The 19,916-nt window shown below is 38.8% G+C and overlaps 1 protein-coding gene and 1 long non-coding RNA gene across 2 annotated transcripts; one reads left to right on the forward strand and one right to left on the reverse strand.

Annotated features, from left to right (window-relative positions):
- Nucleotides 1-323: 323 nt before the first annotated feature.
- On the reverse strand, nucleotides 324-13,924 carry creb3l4 (cAMP responsive element binding protein 3-like 4). The gene is made up of 10 exons (XM_044358995.1): nucleotides 13,817-13,924; nucleotides 10,044-10,196; nucleotides 8,009-8,279; nucleotides 6,526-6,650; nucleotides 6,359-6,448; nucleotides 6,070-6,176; nucleotides 5,855-5,923; nucleotides 4,482-4,566; nucleotides 3,288-3,381; nucleotides 324-1,466 (listed from the first exon to the last, which is right to left on the reverse strand). Exons 2-10 carry the CDS (start codon nucleotides 10,191-10,193, stop codon nucleotides 1,141-1,143), a joined length of 1,317 nt encoding a protein of 438 aa, XP_044214930.1. The 5' UTR covers nucleotides 10,194-10,196; nucleotides 13,817-13,924; the 3' UTR covers nucleotides 324-1,140.
- LOC122987235 lies at nucleotides 10,507-13,925 on the forward strand. Its single transcript, XR_006404472.1, has 2 exons — nucleotides 10,507-10,741; nucleotides 13,856-13,925. It is a non-coding gene; the product is annotated as an uncharacterized LOC122987235 (long non-coding RNA).
- Nucleotides 13,926-19,916: the final 5,991 nt, after the last annotated feature.

Consider the following 19,916-nt stretch of genomic DNA (forward strand, 5'->3'; position numbering starts at 1 on the left):
TGGCCAAAGCAAATTTACCACAAGCAGCCCAACTAAGCCAGCAAATTTAATTAAATTTATAAATTTAAAAATAACAACAAAACTGTAAAACCAATTTGTTAGTCGTGCTGACAACGAAGAGGCACCTTCAGTTAACATGTTTGGATTTAACCCTTTCATGCATGAATTATGATAAACTCAGTCAGGAAGTGTTTTTATTCCTCTTTAGGCATGAAAAAAAATATTTGAACTTCATCTTTTTTTAAAACACGCATTTTTCAAGGAGTTTGTCCAACTCAGTGGACAGATGATTAATTGTCATTTTCTCCCAACATAAAATCAATACTTGGAAATTTTAACAATTGTATTACTCTTTGGTTGTTACTTGATGTTACAAAATTTTATTTACCTGCAAGGGTCTATTACTATAGAAGGATCGGCAAGATATTTCTGAGCAGCTGAGTGTTTCCGGCCGGCAGGCGGCCATCTTGGTTTTGAGAAATTTATGGATGGCAGTGTACGGGATGATGCACTAGAGTCCACTGTGTTGGCTGATGTGCAACTATACCATTAAAACCCCATGCATATATAAGAAAACAGCTTTTGAATAGCTGTCCACTGTAGTGACCACTATGCATGAAAGGGTTAATGAGCAATCCAGGGGCTGCAAGTATTGATTATGTATTTTTAGGGCCAAAAGATAAAATAAACTGTTTTGTGAATGTAGGTCTGACGTTGGATAAAATTCGGTAATTTAGTTTCATGTTATTGGTTTTAATAATTTGAGGTTCAGTGTGTTTTTTCTGTGAAATGTAAAGTGTCAGGTCAGATATGTTTTTACTTTATGTGACATTATAACAAGGTTAAGTTTGAACTTATGAACAGCTGCTGCAGGCGGCTCTAACTGCAGTGCGGTTCATATGACGAAAGGCAGACATGTTTGTTTCTAATGTTTTATGATCAGTTTTCTTATCAGCTAAATTTAAAACCACCACCTATTGACTCATTTCTAACAGATAACATCTGATACTGATCAGCGCTGATCAATCGGAGCATCTCCGGCTGGTCGTGTGTTTACAGCGAATCTGAAACATCGCAGGGTCGACGTCAGCAGACTCGGATCCACTAAACAGTGCAGTTATTCTGGATGAAACAGTTCCTCTACATCTCGTCAGCGTGCGCCGGTTTAGCGGGATCGTGACTTCGTTTCCCGGATGTCGACCTCAAACCGAGGGCCAACGGCTCAGTCTGCCTAGCAACAAGAGTAGAGTTGTTCCCTGATTGGCTCCCCTCCTGCGCCATGCCGTCAAAGCCTGTATTTTCAGGGATTTCTGCTGGTTCTTGCAGTACAGCAGCGCCGTCCGGAGGTCCTGATTGGCTAAGGTCCGAGAGCTGCGATGAGGAGTCGGACTGGACCGCCGGACCGTCGGCCTCGTCTGCTGTCGGCTGGGAGGAGACGGGGTCTGTCAGGATGTTTCTGGAAATAACTGGAAAGATTTTTTAAAAAAAAAGTGAAAGTGAGTGAAAACTGAGTAAAGTTTTGTCGTTTTTTTATGTTACTGTATGTTTTCTGTATATATGAACAAACCTCACATCTCTAATTTTGCACAAATAAGTTGTTCAGAAAAAGTTACATAAATGAGGAAAACCTGCAAAACTTTTAAAAAAAAAATGAAGAATTAAGGATTCAAGAACCTTTACTGTCATCTCACCACAGTTACATTTATACTTTTCAGTATCAAATGCTACCTATGAATAAACTAAATTTTACCCGGGCTTGGTGAAAAAATACCATAAATGCACAGGTATTAAAACTGCAGAAGAATTAAAAAAATAGAAAAAATATTAATAGAGAATGTAAAGAATCTAGTGTGCAAGGTTGAATTTATACAGGCATAAAAAAAACTAACAGCGTTCATGGACATGGATTGTGCGAAAGATATATATAAATACATCTGGCTAATGTTCTACAATACAGAATACTAAATAGACAGAGTGCAGTTGTGCAAGAGGATCAGGTGATCCAGTAACTTTACAACCTTGTTGAGGTAGAATTGGATTTGATGTGAGTGAGTATGTGTAGGGGGGGATTATGGGTAGTTGTCTGTTGGGTGCTTGGGGTATGACGGGTGTTTCACAGCCTGCGGGAGGTTCTGGTTTTCAGGGAGGGGTGTGTACTGAGTGCTGCTGGCTCAGCTCTTATGGAAAGTGTCCTGGATGGAAGGTAACGGGGCTCCAATGATGCAACCAGCAGTTTTTAAAGACCCTCTCCACTGTCTGCAGAGATGCATGATCTGAAACATGTGGAGATGCAGCTTGTTGCAGGAAGTAGAAGCACTGTTGTGCCTTCTTGGTCATGGATGTGACATGGCAGCACCAGGTGAGATCTTCAGTGAGGTTTACACTGAGAAACTTGGTGCCTGCCACTCTCTCCACCACGGAGTTGTTAATGTGTAGAGGGGGGAGGGGCGTCTCCAGATCGCCTGAAGTCCACCACCGGTTCTTTGCTTTTGGCAACAGATTCTGTGACCTGCAGTGTTGGAAAAAGTACTCAGATCCTTTACTCAAGTAAAATTATCAATACCACAATGTAAAAATACTCAATTACAAGTAAAAATCCTGCATTAAAGTACTAAAAGTACTTCAGTAAAAGTGCTAATTTTGTAATACTTCTATACTTTTACTTAAGTAGATTTTAAATACAGGCTTTTTACTTGTAATGAAGTATTTTTACATTGTGATATTGATACTTTTACTTAAGTAAAGGATCTGAATACCTCTTCCAACATTGCAGGTCACAGAATCTGATGGGTCACCAAATACAGTGTAACACCGGTCTGGATGGGCAAGCCCTTGTCCCACGATGCAGACTGGCCTGCTTCTGTTTCACTCACAGTGTCCCCCGCCTGGAGGCTCTGTGTCAGATGGTGTCGGTGATGCCTGTGCTGCGTAGCAAACTAAGGCTCATAAGCTTCTCTTGTAGCGTCGCATCCAGTAGCAGTTTGTCAGACCTATTTCCAGGAGGATCCACAGTGAACCCTGGAACTATTTAAGCATGTATTATATACACTATGTACACTATTTAAAGCATCTATGCTATCGTTTCCAGTGATTCCACCGAAGGAAAGTTTCTTATCTTATTGTTGACGCACCCTTCGGGTCCACACCGCCGTCACATAAACTCTTAAAGAATTAAATGTATTCATTCTCCTGATCCTGCTGCATCTCTGCAAAGTGATGATTGATCACATCCCCTGTTATTTCCAGACAAACAAACAAAAACAGGAAGTGATGCAAGAGGGACTGACCTCCTGTGGGTCTGTAGTCATCGTCTGCAGACGCGTCGCGGCTGAACGGACTGAAACTCGGCATGATGATCAGACCCAGAGAGACGAGGATGATCTGAGGACACAAACACACACACGGTTCGTCTCTCACTGCAGTGATGTCAGACATGTTAACAGAGCCTGAAGTCTCCGTTCATCAGGATCTGCTATCAAGAGTCAGTTAAGCTGAACTGGAAACTGTTTCAGATTTATAGAAATGTGAATTTATGTTTTATATTCCGCTTATTAACTTCTGAAAGAATCTTTTTAGTGGAGAATTGTGAATCTTCTCAGACAGTAGTTGGTTTTAAAGCTGAAAGTGACAATTATTTTCTCCATTAATTAATTGATTCATAATTTAATCGTCTATGAAATGCTAAAAATTGTCATTATAGAAATCTTGAGCTCGTCAATCCAGAAACTCCAGGATATATGGACGTCTTATGCAAAAAGATTTACTGACAAACACCGACTCGATCAGAAGTTACAGTTCAAAGTGCTGCTGTAGACGCAGCCGCAGCAAATCTGAACGAAAAGAGCTGAAACACTCTCAGCTTATTCAGGCGGTGACCTTGTCCCTTGTCACAACATCGTTATAACATTGTTTACTTTAGCGCTGTCTCTATGGCAACAATCATAAAACCAGGTTGGCTCGACCGGGATGAAGACAGCTGTCTGTCCCTCACTGTCTGCTGGTCTATGGAGCTTTTCATACATGGCACATATAATCTGTCTGCACATAAACTTATCTTTAATTTGCTTGTTCTGTCTGACTAAACCTTCAGATATTCAATATAATGTCAAATATGACACAAAAAAAACCTTCAAATTGTCAAGTTTGACAGGCTGGAAACAGAACATTTGGCAGAACGATTAATCAAAATAGTCGACGATTCATTTTTAGTTGACGAGGCATCATTTTTCGATCGACAATTCAAATAATCGACTAATCGTTGCAGCTTTTGTTAATTTTTTTTACCTTTTAGACAAAAACTGCTACTAAATTTTCGACAACAAATAGAGCTGAATATGCTGGCTTCTTCTCTTTAATCAAATAATATGAAAAGAATCAAAACCAGGATTCAAAAAGAACTGAAACCGATAAGCAGAATCCTGAACTCTACTACAAACACACACACACACACACACACACACAGCATCTTGTGTGTTTCCTACCAGTAAGCAGGTGCTGGTCTGGGCTCCTTTGCTGACCGTCCGTTTGATCAGAGACTGAAGTTGTCGCAGCTGAGCCAGCAGAGACCTGAACACATCGATACAGTCACTGAGTTCACATTGACTTACATTATCTCTTTATTCACATCCTCCGAACATCCACAACATTTTAATCCTCTTATATCAAAAGTATTTTTAACCTTTTCATTTATCTGCTGGTTAATTCTTACTAATACCATCAGGAAAGAGTTTTAGATCATCTGTATGTAAAACAAACAGAAGGAAGTTTGGTTTTAGACTTGTGAACAGCCTCAGTGGTCCGTTTATCTTGTGTGTAGACTGATAAACGTCACCGCTGTGTGTATTTCAACTTGATTATTTTTATTGTGTGTGGATGAATTGTTTATGTGTTCTTTTGTTTGCCTCAAATTGCCCCCCTGAGGGACGAATAAATTGTTCTGAATTAAAAATCGAACCACTAAATAATCTCCACAGCTGCACAGAGAGAAACATCTGCAACTCCAAAACCAAAACAACTTCTCTTAAATGTATCATCATTACAGACTGAAAGGAAAAGATTTAGAGATTTGTTTAGACTATAAGGATCAAGTTGCTCCTCCATGTTTAAAAGTTTAACTATCACTGCAGATGAGCTGAGAACAAGAAGCCAACAGCACCCTCTGCTGCTGGAAACCTTTTCTAGGAGGGATTCTGCAGGGTCTTAACTCCCTTTATTTACAGGCTGTTAGCACAGTCACTACATGCAATATATTGTATTGTATTATAAATGTTTTATCATTTTGTTTGGATTAAAATGGAGTTTTATGCCTGTATGTTCTCAGGGTTTCAGCACAGTGAATAATACAGTCAGGAGTAGGGATGTGCAGAGAACCCAGTATTTGTATTTGTATTTGTTGAGGCAGTAAAATTATTTGTATTCAAATAAAAGTGGACAGAGGTTTAAAAATCCTGTTTTTGTTTCTATTACGTTTTTAATTTTAGAAAATTAAAGTGTTACAATAAGTGTTCATGAAGCGTGTGTCAGTAGTTCAGCTTTATCTCTGGGGAACACTCCCGACTCTGGGAGTGATGTCTAAATTAGGAAATGTGCGTCATGTAGCAGGTGGATGTGACTCCCCTCACTGAGACCTGCTGATAGACGTCACAGCGGAGCAGAGGAGAGACACTGAGATAGTGATGTAACCAACCTGCACGCTGGTATTTGACATGGTTTGTTTTTCTTCCTGAGAACAAATAACTTTTGAAATATTTGTATGAAACAAATATTCATAAAAAAAACCCACTATTTGTGCTTTGCCGAATAATGTATTTGTATTTGGGCACATCCCTAGTAAGGAGTCAATAGTTAGTCGTACATGTTGTGTTTCTCCAGCTGTTCCACTGTCCTCTGCAGCTCCTTGTTCTGTGCTGAGCAAGCAGCAGCCCTGTTAACACACACACACACACACACACACACACACACACACATACAGGTGTATTACTATAACTGAAAACCTCCTGAGAGTCCTGAGCTCTCGGGATGGATATCATGTTCTAGTAATGTGAGATTTTATCTGACGCCAAACTGAACCTGCTCTCCAGACCGTCGATGTACTCCTTCCTCCTGCGTCGGCTGTCCTGAGCCGACTGCTTATTGCGGATTTTCCTCCGAACTTTTTTCAGGATTCGTTCCTCAGCCTACAAATAAAAAGTTCATTTAAAAAAAAAAACAACTTATTGTCTCTACACTGTGTTTCACTCCTTCATGTCAGAATAAACTCAGATCTCAGTTCTTCAGGGACAAACCAGCTTTGTGTTCTTGTTTTCGTGACAAAACATCCTGAGTTTAAGAAGCTGTGATTCAACAGCAGCTGTCTGACCTTGGTGAGAGGAAGGTTGCTGGGCAGAGAAATTCCTTCTTGAGTCAGCAGCTTCTGTTCCTCCTCAGTCAGCTGAAGATCCGGGTACAGCTGCAACAGTAGAAGAAGAGTCAGACCTCCAGCATCAGCTTAACTCTGCCTCAACTCCACCTGAAGGTGAGTCTTACCAGATCTCCATCAGGGCTGGGAGGCTCGATGGAGGTCAAACTGCCGTCGAGGCGAGCGGCAGAAACCACCGGCAGCTCGTTAACGATGCACGAGTCCGACAACAACAGCTGGGAGCTCCATTCATCTGCACAGGAGAGGAAATGACATCATGATACAATCAAGTGTAAGGATCTGTAGAGGCCTCACACACAGGTAACAAACTAAAAAAACAACAAAAACAAGTAATTTGTTTTAATTAATTCAAACTCAACCCGTAGCAGCATGTAAAACCAGCGATGTCCATCCGTCTTACTGTTCAGTTTAGTCTTTATATTTGCCTGTGTGGTCGTAGAGCTGCACTGTGTCAGACCAGGTTGTAGAGTTGATACTTGTGTGGTAAACTGGCTGCTGAGTCCTCAGATGTGTTGTCATTGTCGAGAAAGGCAGCAAGTTGGCAAACAGCCTTTTCATTGTCGGTAATTTTGCTCCCAAAACACCACAAACTGCTGCTCAGATGCTTCGGTGTCGTGATTATCTGATCAGCACGACTTTGCTCGCTACTGTCCTCCATTTTTATTTACTAGCTTAGCTTACTGATAGGTTGAAGAGCAATTGGTCAAGCTGAGAGTGAATTTTAAGAACGCCTTCTGCTGGATCAAAGTCAAAGTCCAATTTATTTATGAAGCAGAAAACAATCAGACCAGAGCAGGCAGCTAAAATCACAGATACAAGAAACAGCGACACAAACAACGAGGCAGCTCTCAGGTAGAAACAGACAACACCTGAGCATCACAACCACAAACCAAAATTCAGCATCAGGAGGATTCAAACACTAGTGAATAAAAGTAAGTTTTGAGCCTGGACTTAAAAGAGTTGATGGAGGGAGCAGATCTGGTGGTGGGGGGGGTGCTGCTCCACAGTCTAGAGGCTGCAACCGAAAAGACGTGATCGCCCCTAAACTTAAGTTTAGAACTTAGGGGTAGAATAAGGGGTTAGAAGGTCTGTGATCTAGAAGGGGGGAGCAGCCCGTATAGAGCTTTATAAACAAACAGGAGAACTTAAAAATCAATCCTGAACCGTACAGGCAGCCAGTGGAGAGAGGCCAGGATAGGGCTAATATGGCTGCAGCATTCTGGACCAGTTGCAGGTGGGACAGGAACGACTGACTGATCCCAGTATACAGAGAGTACAAAGCAAAATACTTCAAATGATCTGTTGCACTTATAGGCTGTAAACTTTGAATGTGAACAGGTCATTACAGTTAGAATATTTAATTTTTCCCCAGTTCTTTGAATAAAAAGCAACAGCTCTAAAACACACCAGTAACCCTGTCAGTTTGCACGCTGGAAAAGGCGTCCATGGCGTCCCGTAATGTTGGTGCAACACATGAATAAGCAGAACAAGTGTCGTCCTACCAGACGAACATGCGACAAGTAAAAATTAGTAGTCGTGAAATCCCTTCTGTCACTCTACACATCATCGTATCTCCTGACTAAACCTCACCGAGCTCTATGGAGATGACGTCCACGTTCTGCTGTCCCGGTTCAGTCTTCACGCCGCCCAGGCCGCTGATGTCATACACCACCTGGTAGACGGTCGCCGGGGCCGTCTGGGTGGTCTCGGGAGCCGCCACGGTGACGGGACTCTCGACGACAGGATCCTCGGAGATGCCGCTGTCGCTCTCTGATGAGGGGTTGGCGGGCGGGCCGCTGGGAAACACCTCGTTTGGGTCGACACCATGGAGGACGTCCTCTGACTCGCTGTCGCTCAGCGTCTGAGAGAGAACAGACGGTTTCACACTGATGCTCGGATCTGAACAACAGTCACTATTTTATACTTAAATCACTGTTTTTAAATCAACTGACAACTTTTTAAACTTTATTGTCTTTTGTCAAGATGTAAAGCCTCATAAACTGAACTTAGACCATCACAAGATGTTAAATTTAGCACTGAAACTCAAAGTGAGACTAAAGAGAAACGTCCTGATCCAGTTACACTACAATCTGCGTCATTCAGCACATTTCTCTTCTTAACCAAAAGATTATTACTTCACTTTCTATCTTTTAATTTATGACTTCTGGCAGCCTAAATCTGCTGAAAACGAAGCCAGTTTTGGATTTTGTTCTGGTTTCTTTTCTTGCTCAAACCACAAGAACCAGAACAAGGATTTGATAAGAAGAAGAGCTGTGACGATAAATCAACTAGTCGATCGAAAGAAAATTATTTTGATAATCGATTTCTTAATCTTAAACAACAGTCAGGTGTCCATATGAGCAGTAAAAGAGGTTTTACTGGATATTAAAAGATTCCCTTCAAATTGTTTTAAAACACGCTTGAAAAATCTTCATTTCAATCAGTTTTCAAGCAAAAATGCCAAACGTTCTTTATAGGGCTGTAGTCTGCTGGTCGATTAGTTGGTCGATATGCCCTCATCTGACTAAATTCTCATTGGTCGAATAATCTCTGTGTTATTTTCATGAGAAAAGTGCTACATTAACAGCTTTCCAGGATTAATCCATTATTTCCTGTGGCGGGAGGGACAGACTAACAAATTACCTGTGAAAACAACGGGGGTGTTTTGAATACACCCCCGTTGTTTTCACAACTTTGAACTCGCCCAACCTGATGGAGACTGCTGGGTCTAACGGTACTCAACGTTTACTGAACGTTTACTGAATCTGTGTTTCTCCATAACGACACAACGAGAACCCCCGCCAGGCCAAAAAAATATATTTTTTAATATTTGATATTTAATATTGAATATCCATTCATTCGGAAATCGACAGCGTTTGGGAGTCTCTGAGCAGCGCTGTTCCGGTACGTGAGTCAACCGCTCTGTCGTTGCCTGGGAAACGACCGGTCGCGCGGCTCCGTTAAGCAGTATGTTTGCGTAGCGAGCGGGAAAGAGCGAGGAGCAGAGAAATAACGGTGGATGCGAGCGGAGCAGAGGAAAAGTAGTAAGTTGTCAGTCTGGCAGTAGATGTATAGTACAGACTACAGTGTGTCAGTTAATAAATGCTAAAAAGTCACGTCTGTTGTTTCCCCAAATGCTGGAAAAGTGAAGGGGGTTAGCTCCAAAGTTAGCAACAATGGGTTAGCATAACCTGAAGACGCTAAACAGAGAATGTGTGGCTGTCGAGTTTACTGTGCACTCTGTCCCGTTACAATTAATTGATTATTTAGAGAAAATAATCATCAGATTAATCAATAATGAATATAAGCGTTAGTTACAGCCTTGATAAGAAGAATCTGAGTTACAACATAAATAAATGTAAACTAATACCAACCCAAAGAACACAGTTTAAAATACGCAAAAATGATCATTTAAATATGAAGACATCTGACAGGAGAAAAGTAGAAGTGTATACTGTTTACTGCGTCTGGATAACTAGAAATAAGACTAATGATGTCGGGATTAAAGAAACCATTTTTCAGTCACAATGTCAGTAAAATATTTTCTCTCTCTAAGAAAGAAACCAGATCAGAAATCCTGAGAAGAGACTCCAGATAACATCACCGAACTATCACCGAGACTCACACAGTCGGGGTCTACCGCCCAGTCCTGCAGGGGTTTCTCTCCGCCGCTGAAGACGAGTTCGGAGCAGGAGAACGGAGCGTCGAGCTGCCAGCTGTCTGCCGCCACGCTGCCGTCACCGCTGAGAAATATCTCCCCGCTCTCTGCATCCATCACCTGAAAGACACGTTTACACGCTGCTCACCAGACCCACTGACAGTAAGGAGGAAGGGTCAAAGGTCAAAGAATCACTGTGAACACCGTCTCCATGAGTAACAGGGACAGATGTGTTATTCCATTAACTTCTATTGTATTTTGGTGAATATATATAAAGTTTAGAGCTGCAATGATTAGTTGATCAAAAGAAAATGAATCTGCAGCTATTTAAATAATCATTTTAGTCATTTTCTAAGCAAAAACGCTAAAAAATTGCTGGTTGCAGCTTTTCAAATGTGATGATTTGAAGTTTTTCTGTGTTCTAATTAATCGAGTAAATCATTACTGAAAGTCATTAGTGGCAGCCCTAATGAAGTTAATTATTATTTTGGTTTTAGTTACCAATCAGATTTAGGTCAATACAGAAATAAGCTATGAATATGAATCACACACCTGCAGTAAAAGCCAACATGAAGAAAGAAGAAAGTAAATACAACTGAATAAAGAGTCTGTCTGCGTAATGAGAAACCGTTGTGACGCAACACTGGAGGAGGATATCCTGGTAGGTAGGTACACACACACACACACACACACACACACCTGGCCTCTGACAGTACCAGTTTGACTGAATAGAAACCTGATAAGCTGCTACACGTGTTTCCAGTTTTTCCTCCCTACATTCAAACTTTACATCTGGGTTCCCACAAAAAAACAAGCTCTAAATTACATTTCTCAATTATTTTTTAGGTCTTATTGGTAAAATGAGACCAAACTTTAGAGGTAAAACATGACTCTAGAGGTTAAAGTGCTGACCATGAAACGCAGCGTCCCCACTTCACCTGGTCGGGAACTTTTATTGCCAGTCATTCCCTTCTTCCTCATTTCCTCTTTTCTCTACTATCACATTGCTAATGATGTTATAAATCCTGATAAAAGCCTTCTTGTGTACACTGAACTCTGTCATGAGCCTGAGTGATATATCTGCATATATCACTTCATCACAGATATATTAGTATCAGTGTATCATTATCACTGTGTTTCACGTCCCTCTTCAAACAAATCAGGAGCTCAAATGAACATTAAACATGTTTTTCTTGCTGTAATCATTCCTCCTGCTCAATAAAATGTATTTAAAAGTTTATCTGAAGCTAATATGAAGCTTCAGCTGCTCAAATGAGTCAAATCAAGTAGATATCTTTCAACGTTACAGTCTTTTTAGTGCCAAAGTTCCTCTTTTTGTTACTATACTTCTACCTGCAGCTCAACAAAGAAACACTGTCCGAGGAAACACAAAGAGGGAATTTGATGCTAAAAAGACTGTAAATGTGTCAGATATCCACTTGATATGACTAACTCAGACTGATGAAGCTGAATAGAAGCTTCATACAGACTTTTAAATGACTGTGTGGACACACTGTGGATTTTGGCCTCCATCACTTCCATTGAAAGCACATTTGAAGGATCTTTTAATATCCAGTATGAACAGGAGGAATGATTACAGTGAGGAAAACCTCTTTCACTGTTACTATGGACACCCCTCCTTTAAATATGTTTATTTTTACACTGTAAAATGTTCTGCTCACAACATATCTCAGACACAATCCTTTAAGAATGAAATTAACAAATTAACAAGCACATAATTATTAGTTAGTTGAATAATGCTGCACAATAAAAAAGTTTTTAACACATTAACCAAGTTGTGACACTCAGTTATAGTTGTCTATATGTATGTTATTATCTAATTTATGTTTACTCAATAACGAGTGTGACAATTAGTCAATTAATCAATTAGGTGCAAACTATTAAATTGCTATTTTGCTAATCGATTAATTGTATTGACTCATTTTTTAAGAAGAAAATTTCTAAATTCTCTGATTCCAGCTTCTCAAATGTGAATATTTCCTGGTTTCTTTAGTCGTCTATGACAGTAAACTGAATATCTTTGGGTTGACATTTGAGAAAATAATCAACAGATTAATCGATAATGAAAATAATCTTTAGTTGCAGCTCTAAACGAGTTACAACCAAACAAGAAGCTATTGTGTCCAGCAACTGCCTTGACTGTCAGTGGTGGACACTAACTTAGTACATTTACTCAAGTACTGTACTTAAGTATAATTTTGAGGTACTTGTACTTTACTTGAGTATTTCCATGTGATGCTACTTTCTACATTTCAGAGGGAAATATTGTACTTTCTACTCCACTACATTTATTTGACAGCTTTAGTTACTTTTCAGATGAAGATTTGACACAATGGATAATATAACAAGCTTTTAAAATACAACACATTGTTAAAGATGAAACCAGTGGTTTCCAACCTTTTTGGCTTTTGACGTCTTACAAAAAGCAGTGTGTAGTCGGGGTCACATTTCACATGTCTATGAGTTGTTAACAGCTCCACCAAATAGTGATTTTTTCCCTCTAAACTTCTCACATGCTTTCATTTCAATAAATGTTCAAATGATCCAATATTTCAGCAAAAATCAAAGATTAGAGAAAAAGTCCAAAAACTGAAAACAGATTTGTGTATCAGAACTTTGTTTTTTCTTCTTTCCTCTCCCATTAATCATCTCACCACCCCTCAGATTTATCTGCTGACCCTTTGGAGGGGCCCGACCCCTAGGTTGGGAACCACTGGGCTAAACTAGCTAACTGTATATAAAGTAGTGTAAACTAGCTCCACCTCCAGCAGCTACAACAGTAACATGCTGCTCTAACACTGATGCTTCACTATTAATAATCTAATGATGTCATATATAATAATATATCAGTCAGAGGGACCAAACCACTACTTTTACTGCAATACTTTAACTACATCAAGCTCATAATACTTATGTACTTTTACTGCAATACTTTAACTACATCAAGCTCATAATACTTATGTACTTTTACTGCAATACTTTAACTACATCAAGCTCATAATACTTATGTACTTTTACTGCAATACTTTAACTACATCAAGCTCATAATACTTATGTACTTTTACTGCAATGCTTTAACTACATCAAGCTCATAATACTTATGTACTTTTACTGCAATACTTTAACTACATCAAGCTCATAATACTTATGTACTTTTACTGCAATACTTTAACTACATCAAGCTCATAATACTTATGTACTTTTACTGCAATACTTTAACTACATCAAGCTCATAATACTTATGTACTTTTACTGCAATACTTTAACTACATCAAGCTCATAATACTTATGTACTTTTACTGCAATGCTTTAACTACATCAAGCTCATAATACTTATGTACTTTTACTGCAATACTTTAACTACATCAAGCTCATAATACTTATGTACTTTTACTGTATTTTTCATGCAGGACTTTTACTTGTAATGGAGTATTTTTACTTTGCTGTATTGGTACTTTTACTTAAGTAAATGATCTGAGTACTTCTACTACAGTGTTTGACACTATTTAATGTGGCTGTTAATTTACAGGAAAAAATACCTTTAAACCTACATTTTCATTTCAGTATCGTAGTTTGTTTTATCATAGACTCGCAGTGATGCTCCAGTCATTAGCTGTTAATTAGCTGTTAATTAACGATGAGTGTCAGAGTTCAGGCCTGATCCTGGTTCATCCGGATCAACAGGAGCAAGCAGCAGACTGAATGTTAATAACACTCACCGTACGAGGCAGATTTTCCTTCTTCTTGTTGTTTTTCAGCCTTCAGAGGCTCCGGTTCTTCATCACACAGCGTCCCGGACCTCTGCTGCTGCAGGAGGATGGTAAACAACAACACCAACAACAACAAAAACAACAACAACACGCTGCTTTCTGCTGCTTCACACTGAAATTCAACTTCCAGCTGGCAGCCAGCGGCAGTCCGCTTCCTCCTCCAACTCTTCTTCTGCCTTTATCTTCTGCAGCGTCTTCATCTCCTTCTTCTTCGTGTTCGGGGTCATTTGTTGGACGTTACAGGTGTAAATGGCACCACCTGTTGTCTGGAGGCTGAACAAATACGACTAATTGTAGAAGTATTCCGACTTTATTTTAATATTATGAGTTTAATCTAGAAATCACAACTTTATTCTCGTAAAATTCTACATTTTGCAATTGTAATTTGCACATTTTACATTTAAACTGCACATTAATAGCAATATCTTGCCTTAAAGTTTAAAATTCTATTTTTATTCCATTTTTATTCTACTTTTTTTTTAGTATAGTACTTTCTGTATAAATATATATTTTTGGTGATTCACACACACACTTCATTGTGTGTTTTTTTTTGTAAGCTACATGTGTTTTTTGTCATTCATGTAATAGTTGCTGTTTCACTGAAATTTCCCTTTGATGATAAATAAAGTATTGATATATTAAAAGTCCCCGTTCAGTCAAAATCATGTGTTTCTTCTTGTTCCTTCAGCTGGATGTTCTTCTCTTCTCTTTGCAGAATGATGTTTGTTTTCAGTGGTGGAGGAAAGACTGCGAGATCCTTTACTTAAGTAAAAGTAATTAATAGTAATCAATACCACAATGTAAAAATACTCCATTACAAGTAAAAGTCCTGCTTTTAAAATCCTACTTAACCCTTTGTCAGGATCCAGTCATGGGCCTAATCCCAATGTCCCCCCTAAGTCCTGAATCCTCAAGGACTTAATTGACGTCACCTGGTGAGTGCTTGCGTGTGAGAAGCTGCAAGGACTTGAATTGGTTTAACAAGTAATGGGACATCACTTTGCAACATATCACGTTACCTTGATGACACCAAAACATGTTATGTATGATTGTCGGTTGCCATATCAACATGATTGATTGGAATTTCTCTAAACAAAAATAGAAAAAGACAAAAATAGTAAAACCACTCACTCATAAAGCACATAATACATTAAAAAAAGAGATGATATTAAAACAGTAATATCCAACCCATAAAATAATCATGTGCATGGCAGTCAAGTAAGGGACAGACTGTCTGATCTGAACGTCTTCCAGTGGATGAGAGGTAACTGTCAAATAATCAATTTACTTGTTTTTGTCAAAACAGCATCAGTAAGCAAAAATTAAAATGGTTGATGAATAAACTAGGTGTCTAATATAACCGATGCTCCTCAGATTTCATGTGTTTTTATGTATCTTAAATCCTTGTTAATATAGTGTGTCTTTGTACATTTAGGCAGACCAGTTCACCCACTACAGAACACCAGTTTGTTAACCGTTTGTTTGGGGGGTTTTTGTTAATGCTTCCGGGCTTTCCCTGCTAACCCTGTATTTAACACTACACTATTTAACACTGATTTAATGTCACAACGCTATGAACTGTGGGTATTTCCCTCAGACAAAGTCTACAGAGATGCAGACTTACAGAAAGTTTTCTGTACTTTCCGTAGTTTATTTCTGTGCTGCGTTTCAGTTCAGTCCTGTTAGATCCTCTGTTCTGTATCTACTTGATTTGACTCATTTGGACGCTGAAGCTTCATATCAGCTTCAGATAAACTTTTAAATACATTTTTTTACACAGGGAGGACTGTGGATTTTGTCCCCCATCACTTCCATTGTAAGTGCATTATGAAGTGATCTTCTAATGGTCAGTATGAACAAGAGGAATGATTACAGCAAGAAAAACAAGTTTCAATCTTCAGTGGGGCTCCAGACTGTTGTTTTAAGACACATTTGAAAAATTGTGAACCTGAAAAAAGTCTAAAGACTCTTTCAATCAGAATCAGTTGAACTGGTGTTGGCGTCCATGTAATAAAATAGAATAAAATAAAATAAGAAAACTGAATAGAAATAGAATGATGTAATTTGATTAAAAAATGAAATGTTTGACATTATACTGTAGGCTATATTATTGGCAACTGAATTTACAGGGGAAGTACAGTCATGATAACGCGAAAATATGCATAATGTGAAGGAATATAGTGCACAAAAAGTAGAAACACATTGAAATAAAAGAAATTAAAACAAACTCTCAGCTGTGTTTGAGTAAAATGAGGGTAATTATATGGATCAGTGATTGGTTGGTGCGGATTAACGCCCCTACAAGCTGCAGCCCGGTGTTGTGTCATGACTGCGGTCCCAAGTGTTGGTCCTGGTCCAGTTTTTGGACTCTGTCTGGCCGCTCATCGGTCACTCTGACAGGCAGGATTCTTGTTCAGAGGTACTGCGATCTTTACGGCTGACAGGATTTGTCTTTTCAAACATCAGTACATTTTTAGAAAGCTTATAAAAGCTGATAACTTTCTCCGGTATTGTGCACTTTTGTTATTTTGGTCATATCTGTTGTATGGAGTAAGACCTATACCTTATTCAACAATTCAAGCTAATAAGGATCTGCAGCTGTGTGCGTAAACGGTGCCAGTCCATTGCGTAATGGCATGTTTGGCTTGTTTACCAGCAACCAGAGCGTCCATGTGTCACAGGCTGAAAGGTCATGTTCATGTTCAAAATTAAAACAATTTATTTACATACAATAGTTTAAAAACAGCCTCTGGCAAGCATAAAACACTAAACATTAATAAAAAAAAAAAAAAAGATTAAAACAATTCATGGAATAAGACTAGGACTAGGATAAAAGAAGACGATTTCTATACTCACCAAGCACTTTATTAGGAACACCTGAGCAATCTAATTCAATCCAACTCAACAACTCTAACATAAATTCTACTTTTACAAAGCTTATAGATTTAGTTTTTGTTGACATTGTCAGAAAGGTGATGATTCTTCTTTATGTTTGTTATTGAGGTCGTAGTGGGAGGTGATGGTGTACTGAAGTGCGTTATACTGAAAAGTGTTCCTAATATTTTGTCCACCTCATTAACATACATGATTTCAACAGCTTTGTTTCCTGTTGCTCTGCGTGGTTCCTGCACTGTCTTGAGAATGTTGTTGTTGTTTTCTGTCTGTAATTTTTAACCAAAAAGTTAATGGGACTTTTAGGAGTTTGTGGGGGTTTCACCAGATTATTGGAAGGCCCCACTGTTTCTGGGGGGTTTCCATGGTTTAGATGTTCTTGAATAGACCATTAGATGCTTTTGTCCATGTTGTATGTCTGTGTTAATCTTTCTGAAAACAACTTTGTTTATATTAACATAAATATATGAAGGATTTTACCCCTAAATGAATCAAACAAATGACAGACACAGTAGATTTTTCAGATTTTAAAGATGTTCAATAACAAACATAAATGATAAACATCAGGCAGATTTTTTCAACACATGGACACATGAACTGTGTTTTATCGTCTTCATATGACTGATCTGCCAGTGTGGTGTTTCTCCTGTTTTAATAAAGTTTTTATTGACTGTCTGGAGGATAAGCTTCACTGTAAAGTATATGATCTCACATGACGTTCATTTTCTTCAAATGTTTTGCTATCAACAAGTTTCCAGGAGGTCACAACAAAGCTGCCGACGCTCATGGCATCTGTTGAGTGTTTGTGGTTTACTAGTTTTATTTATTTGCTCTCTGGGGGGCTCTTGAGACATTTCCATTGTGTTTTAATGGCTTTGGGGAGTCACTGGAGACTTCTGTGGTTTTTCAAGGGAGTTATAGGGGTTCTTAAAGGTCCATCAGGGGTTCTTGGGTGAATCCTGAAGTGTTCACGAGGGTTCCAGTGTATTCTAGCAGGTATATTAACAGGATTTCTTTGAAGGAATAGTCACATCGTTGATGACTTTTTCAAGGTTCCTTATAGACCTTCAGGTGGTCTTCATGGGTTTTGAGGAGGTTTTTAACGGGTGTCAGGGATTCTTAGGGTTCTCAAAGTACTATAGAGGGTTCCTCCTCTTTTAATGGCCATCAGAGGGTGTTCATAGGGTTTCCCACAGTGTTTGAGGGGCTACCCGGGCTCTTTAAATGATTAGTTAGGTAGATTAAATTAGATTTATTTCATTCTATGTCTGGTGATTTTCTATATTTTTCTTCTTGTTAACAAATCTCATGTTTGGATCCAAACCAACAATGAATTGATCTACTAACAAGTATTGTGTGTATCCAAATATGATATATCTTACTCCTCTGTGCCGTAGACCTCTGTTGTTGTACAAAAACTGTTAAAAACACATCAATGAGCTAATAACAGCGATCATATTTTCAGTCTTGAGTGCTACATAACACAACCTCTTGAATATGTATATATATATATACATTGTACTTTAGTTCAAAGTCAAGAGATGTACTGTCGAGTTTCAGGAGTGAAAACATACAAGAGTTAAAGCACATGGATGACAATACAACCGCACACACTTCATGTTTTATGTTTGTGTTGACTTTTACCTTCAGGCCCTGAAACTTGAGTATATTTTCACAGTTACCCATAAAAGATAAAGATACATAAAAAAGATAAAGATCACCTACATCATCAGAATGATTTCTGCAACTTCACTTCAAGATATGCCACTGAAAGCCTGTTATGTACTTGTATATGTTTTCATACAATATATATTCAAAAGCAGTCATTCCAGTCTGATGTGAGTGTTATTTTTCTGCTCAACTGCCTTATCACAGCCTCTGACAAACAAGGAGTTACAAAACAAATACAGACTTTGCGAAGGTTATTTTCCAAATAACGTTAATCCGCAGAACACAAACACACTCAAACCTACAGACACCTAAAAAAAACAACCAAGAAGGATGTTTATGAAAACTGGATAATAACAATACATCAAGTGGAGAGTTACAGGCAGAAACCAAACCACAGTGCTTTTGTTGTCAAAACTTGAACATACACAGGACTCAGGATGTGAACCCGGGTCTGTCAGAGTCCTGCATCCTGTTTACTATCATGGAAAACTTGGAAAACTAGCAAGTATTCACATGTGAGAAGCAACTAACAGAGGATTTTTGGCATTTCTGCCTACAAAATGACAGTTATCAAACTTCAATTAGTGTAGTGTGGGGGGGGGGGGCAACAAACTTTTGCCCCACAGGAGGTTAATCCGGCCGTGGTCAAAACATCTAAAGATACTCAGCCCTCAGTCTTCCACTGGACTTGACCTCTGACCTCATGTTGGTTTGTGGCCTGACTGTTCCAGGATCTGTGCTCAGCTGCAGGATCAGCAGCTGGGTGGACCCTCCTCTCGGCTGCAGACTCGTCAGGTTAGAAACAACACGACTGGAAAACAAGAGATTTAGACATCAAACTAAAAGTTTGTTACGGCTTCAGTTTGAAAGATGAAAGATGTCAATCAAACTAGAGCTGAAAAGATTAGTTGATAAATCGATTGGTAGATACATCTTGATAGTTGATTAATAATTAATTAATTTTTTCAAGCAACATTTGATGATTCCAGCTTCGCAAATACAAGGATTTGATACTTTTCTTTGTCTTGCGTTATTGTAAACTTTAATGTCTTTAGGTTTAAAACTTTTGGTCAGACAGAAAGAAATTTGAAGACGTCAACTTGTGCTCCAAGAAATTATGAATTTTACTGTTTTCTGTTCATAGACCAGCTTAGTTGAGAAAATAATCGTTGGATGTTTCGATAGTTGCAGCACTTGATAAAACTACATGTAGTGCCTATTTATCAAAAATCAAAATCAAACTTAGAATCAAAGGGTCATTGATGCACCGTGAGGATGTGATGTACGCAGGCCAAAGAAACCAACTGTCTAAAGAAAATCTTTGTGTTTTCTTGAGGTTTATTTATCAAATGCAAGCAAACAAAAAAACTAAGAGTCTCTCTGCTCTGGTAAAGAACAACAGACCTGCCCAGGTGCATGCTGGTCCTACACCTGCCTCCCTACCTGTAGCTGCAACCTGAGGTGCCTGCAGTGTTACCAAATTCTA

The sequence above is a fragment of the Thunnus albacares genome, chromosome 8 (genome assembly GCF_914725855.1).
Source record: "Thunnus albacares chromosome 8, fThuAlb1.1, whole genome shotgun sequence".
NCBI lineage: Eukaryota > Metazoa > Chordata > Actinopteri > Scombriformes > Scombridae > Thunnus > Thunnus albacares.

Excerpts from the sequence above, each read along its gene's own strand:
- creb3l4 (XM_044358995.1), bottom strand. The coding sequence starts at position 10,193 with ATGGATGCAGAGAGCGGGGAGATATTTCTCAGCGGTGACGGCAGCGTG. Across the intron at positions 6,449-6,525 it reads CCAGCCCTGATGGAGATCTG|CTGTACCCGGATCTTCAGCT; the intron begins GTAAGACTCACC and ends CTACTGTTGCAG. Across the intron at positions 6,177-6,358 it reads GCAACCTTCCTCTCACCAAG|GCTGAGGAACGAATCCTGAA; the intron begins GTCAGACAGCTG and ends TTTTATTTGTAG.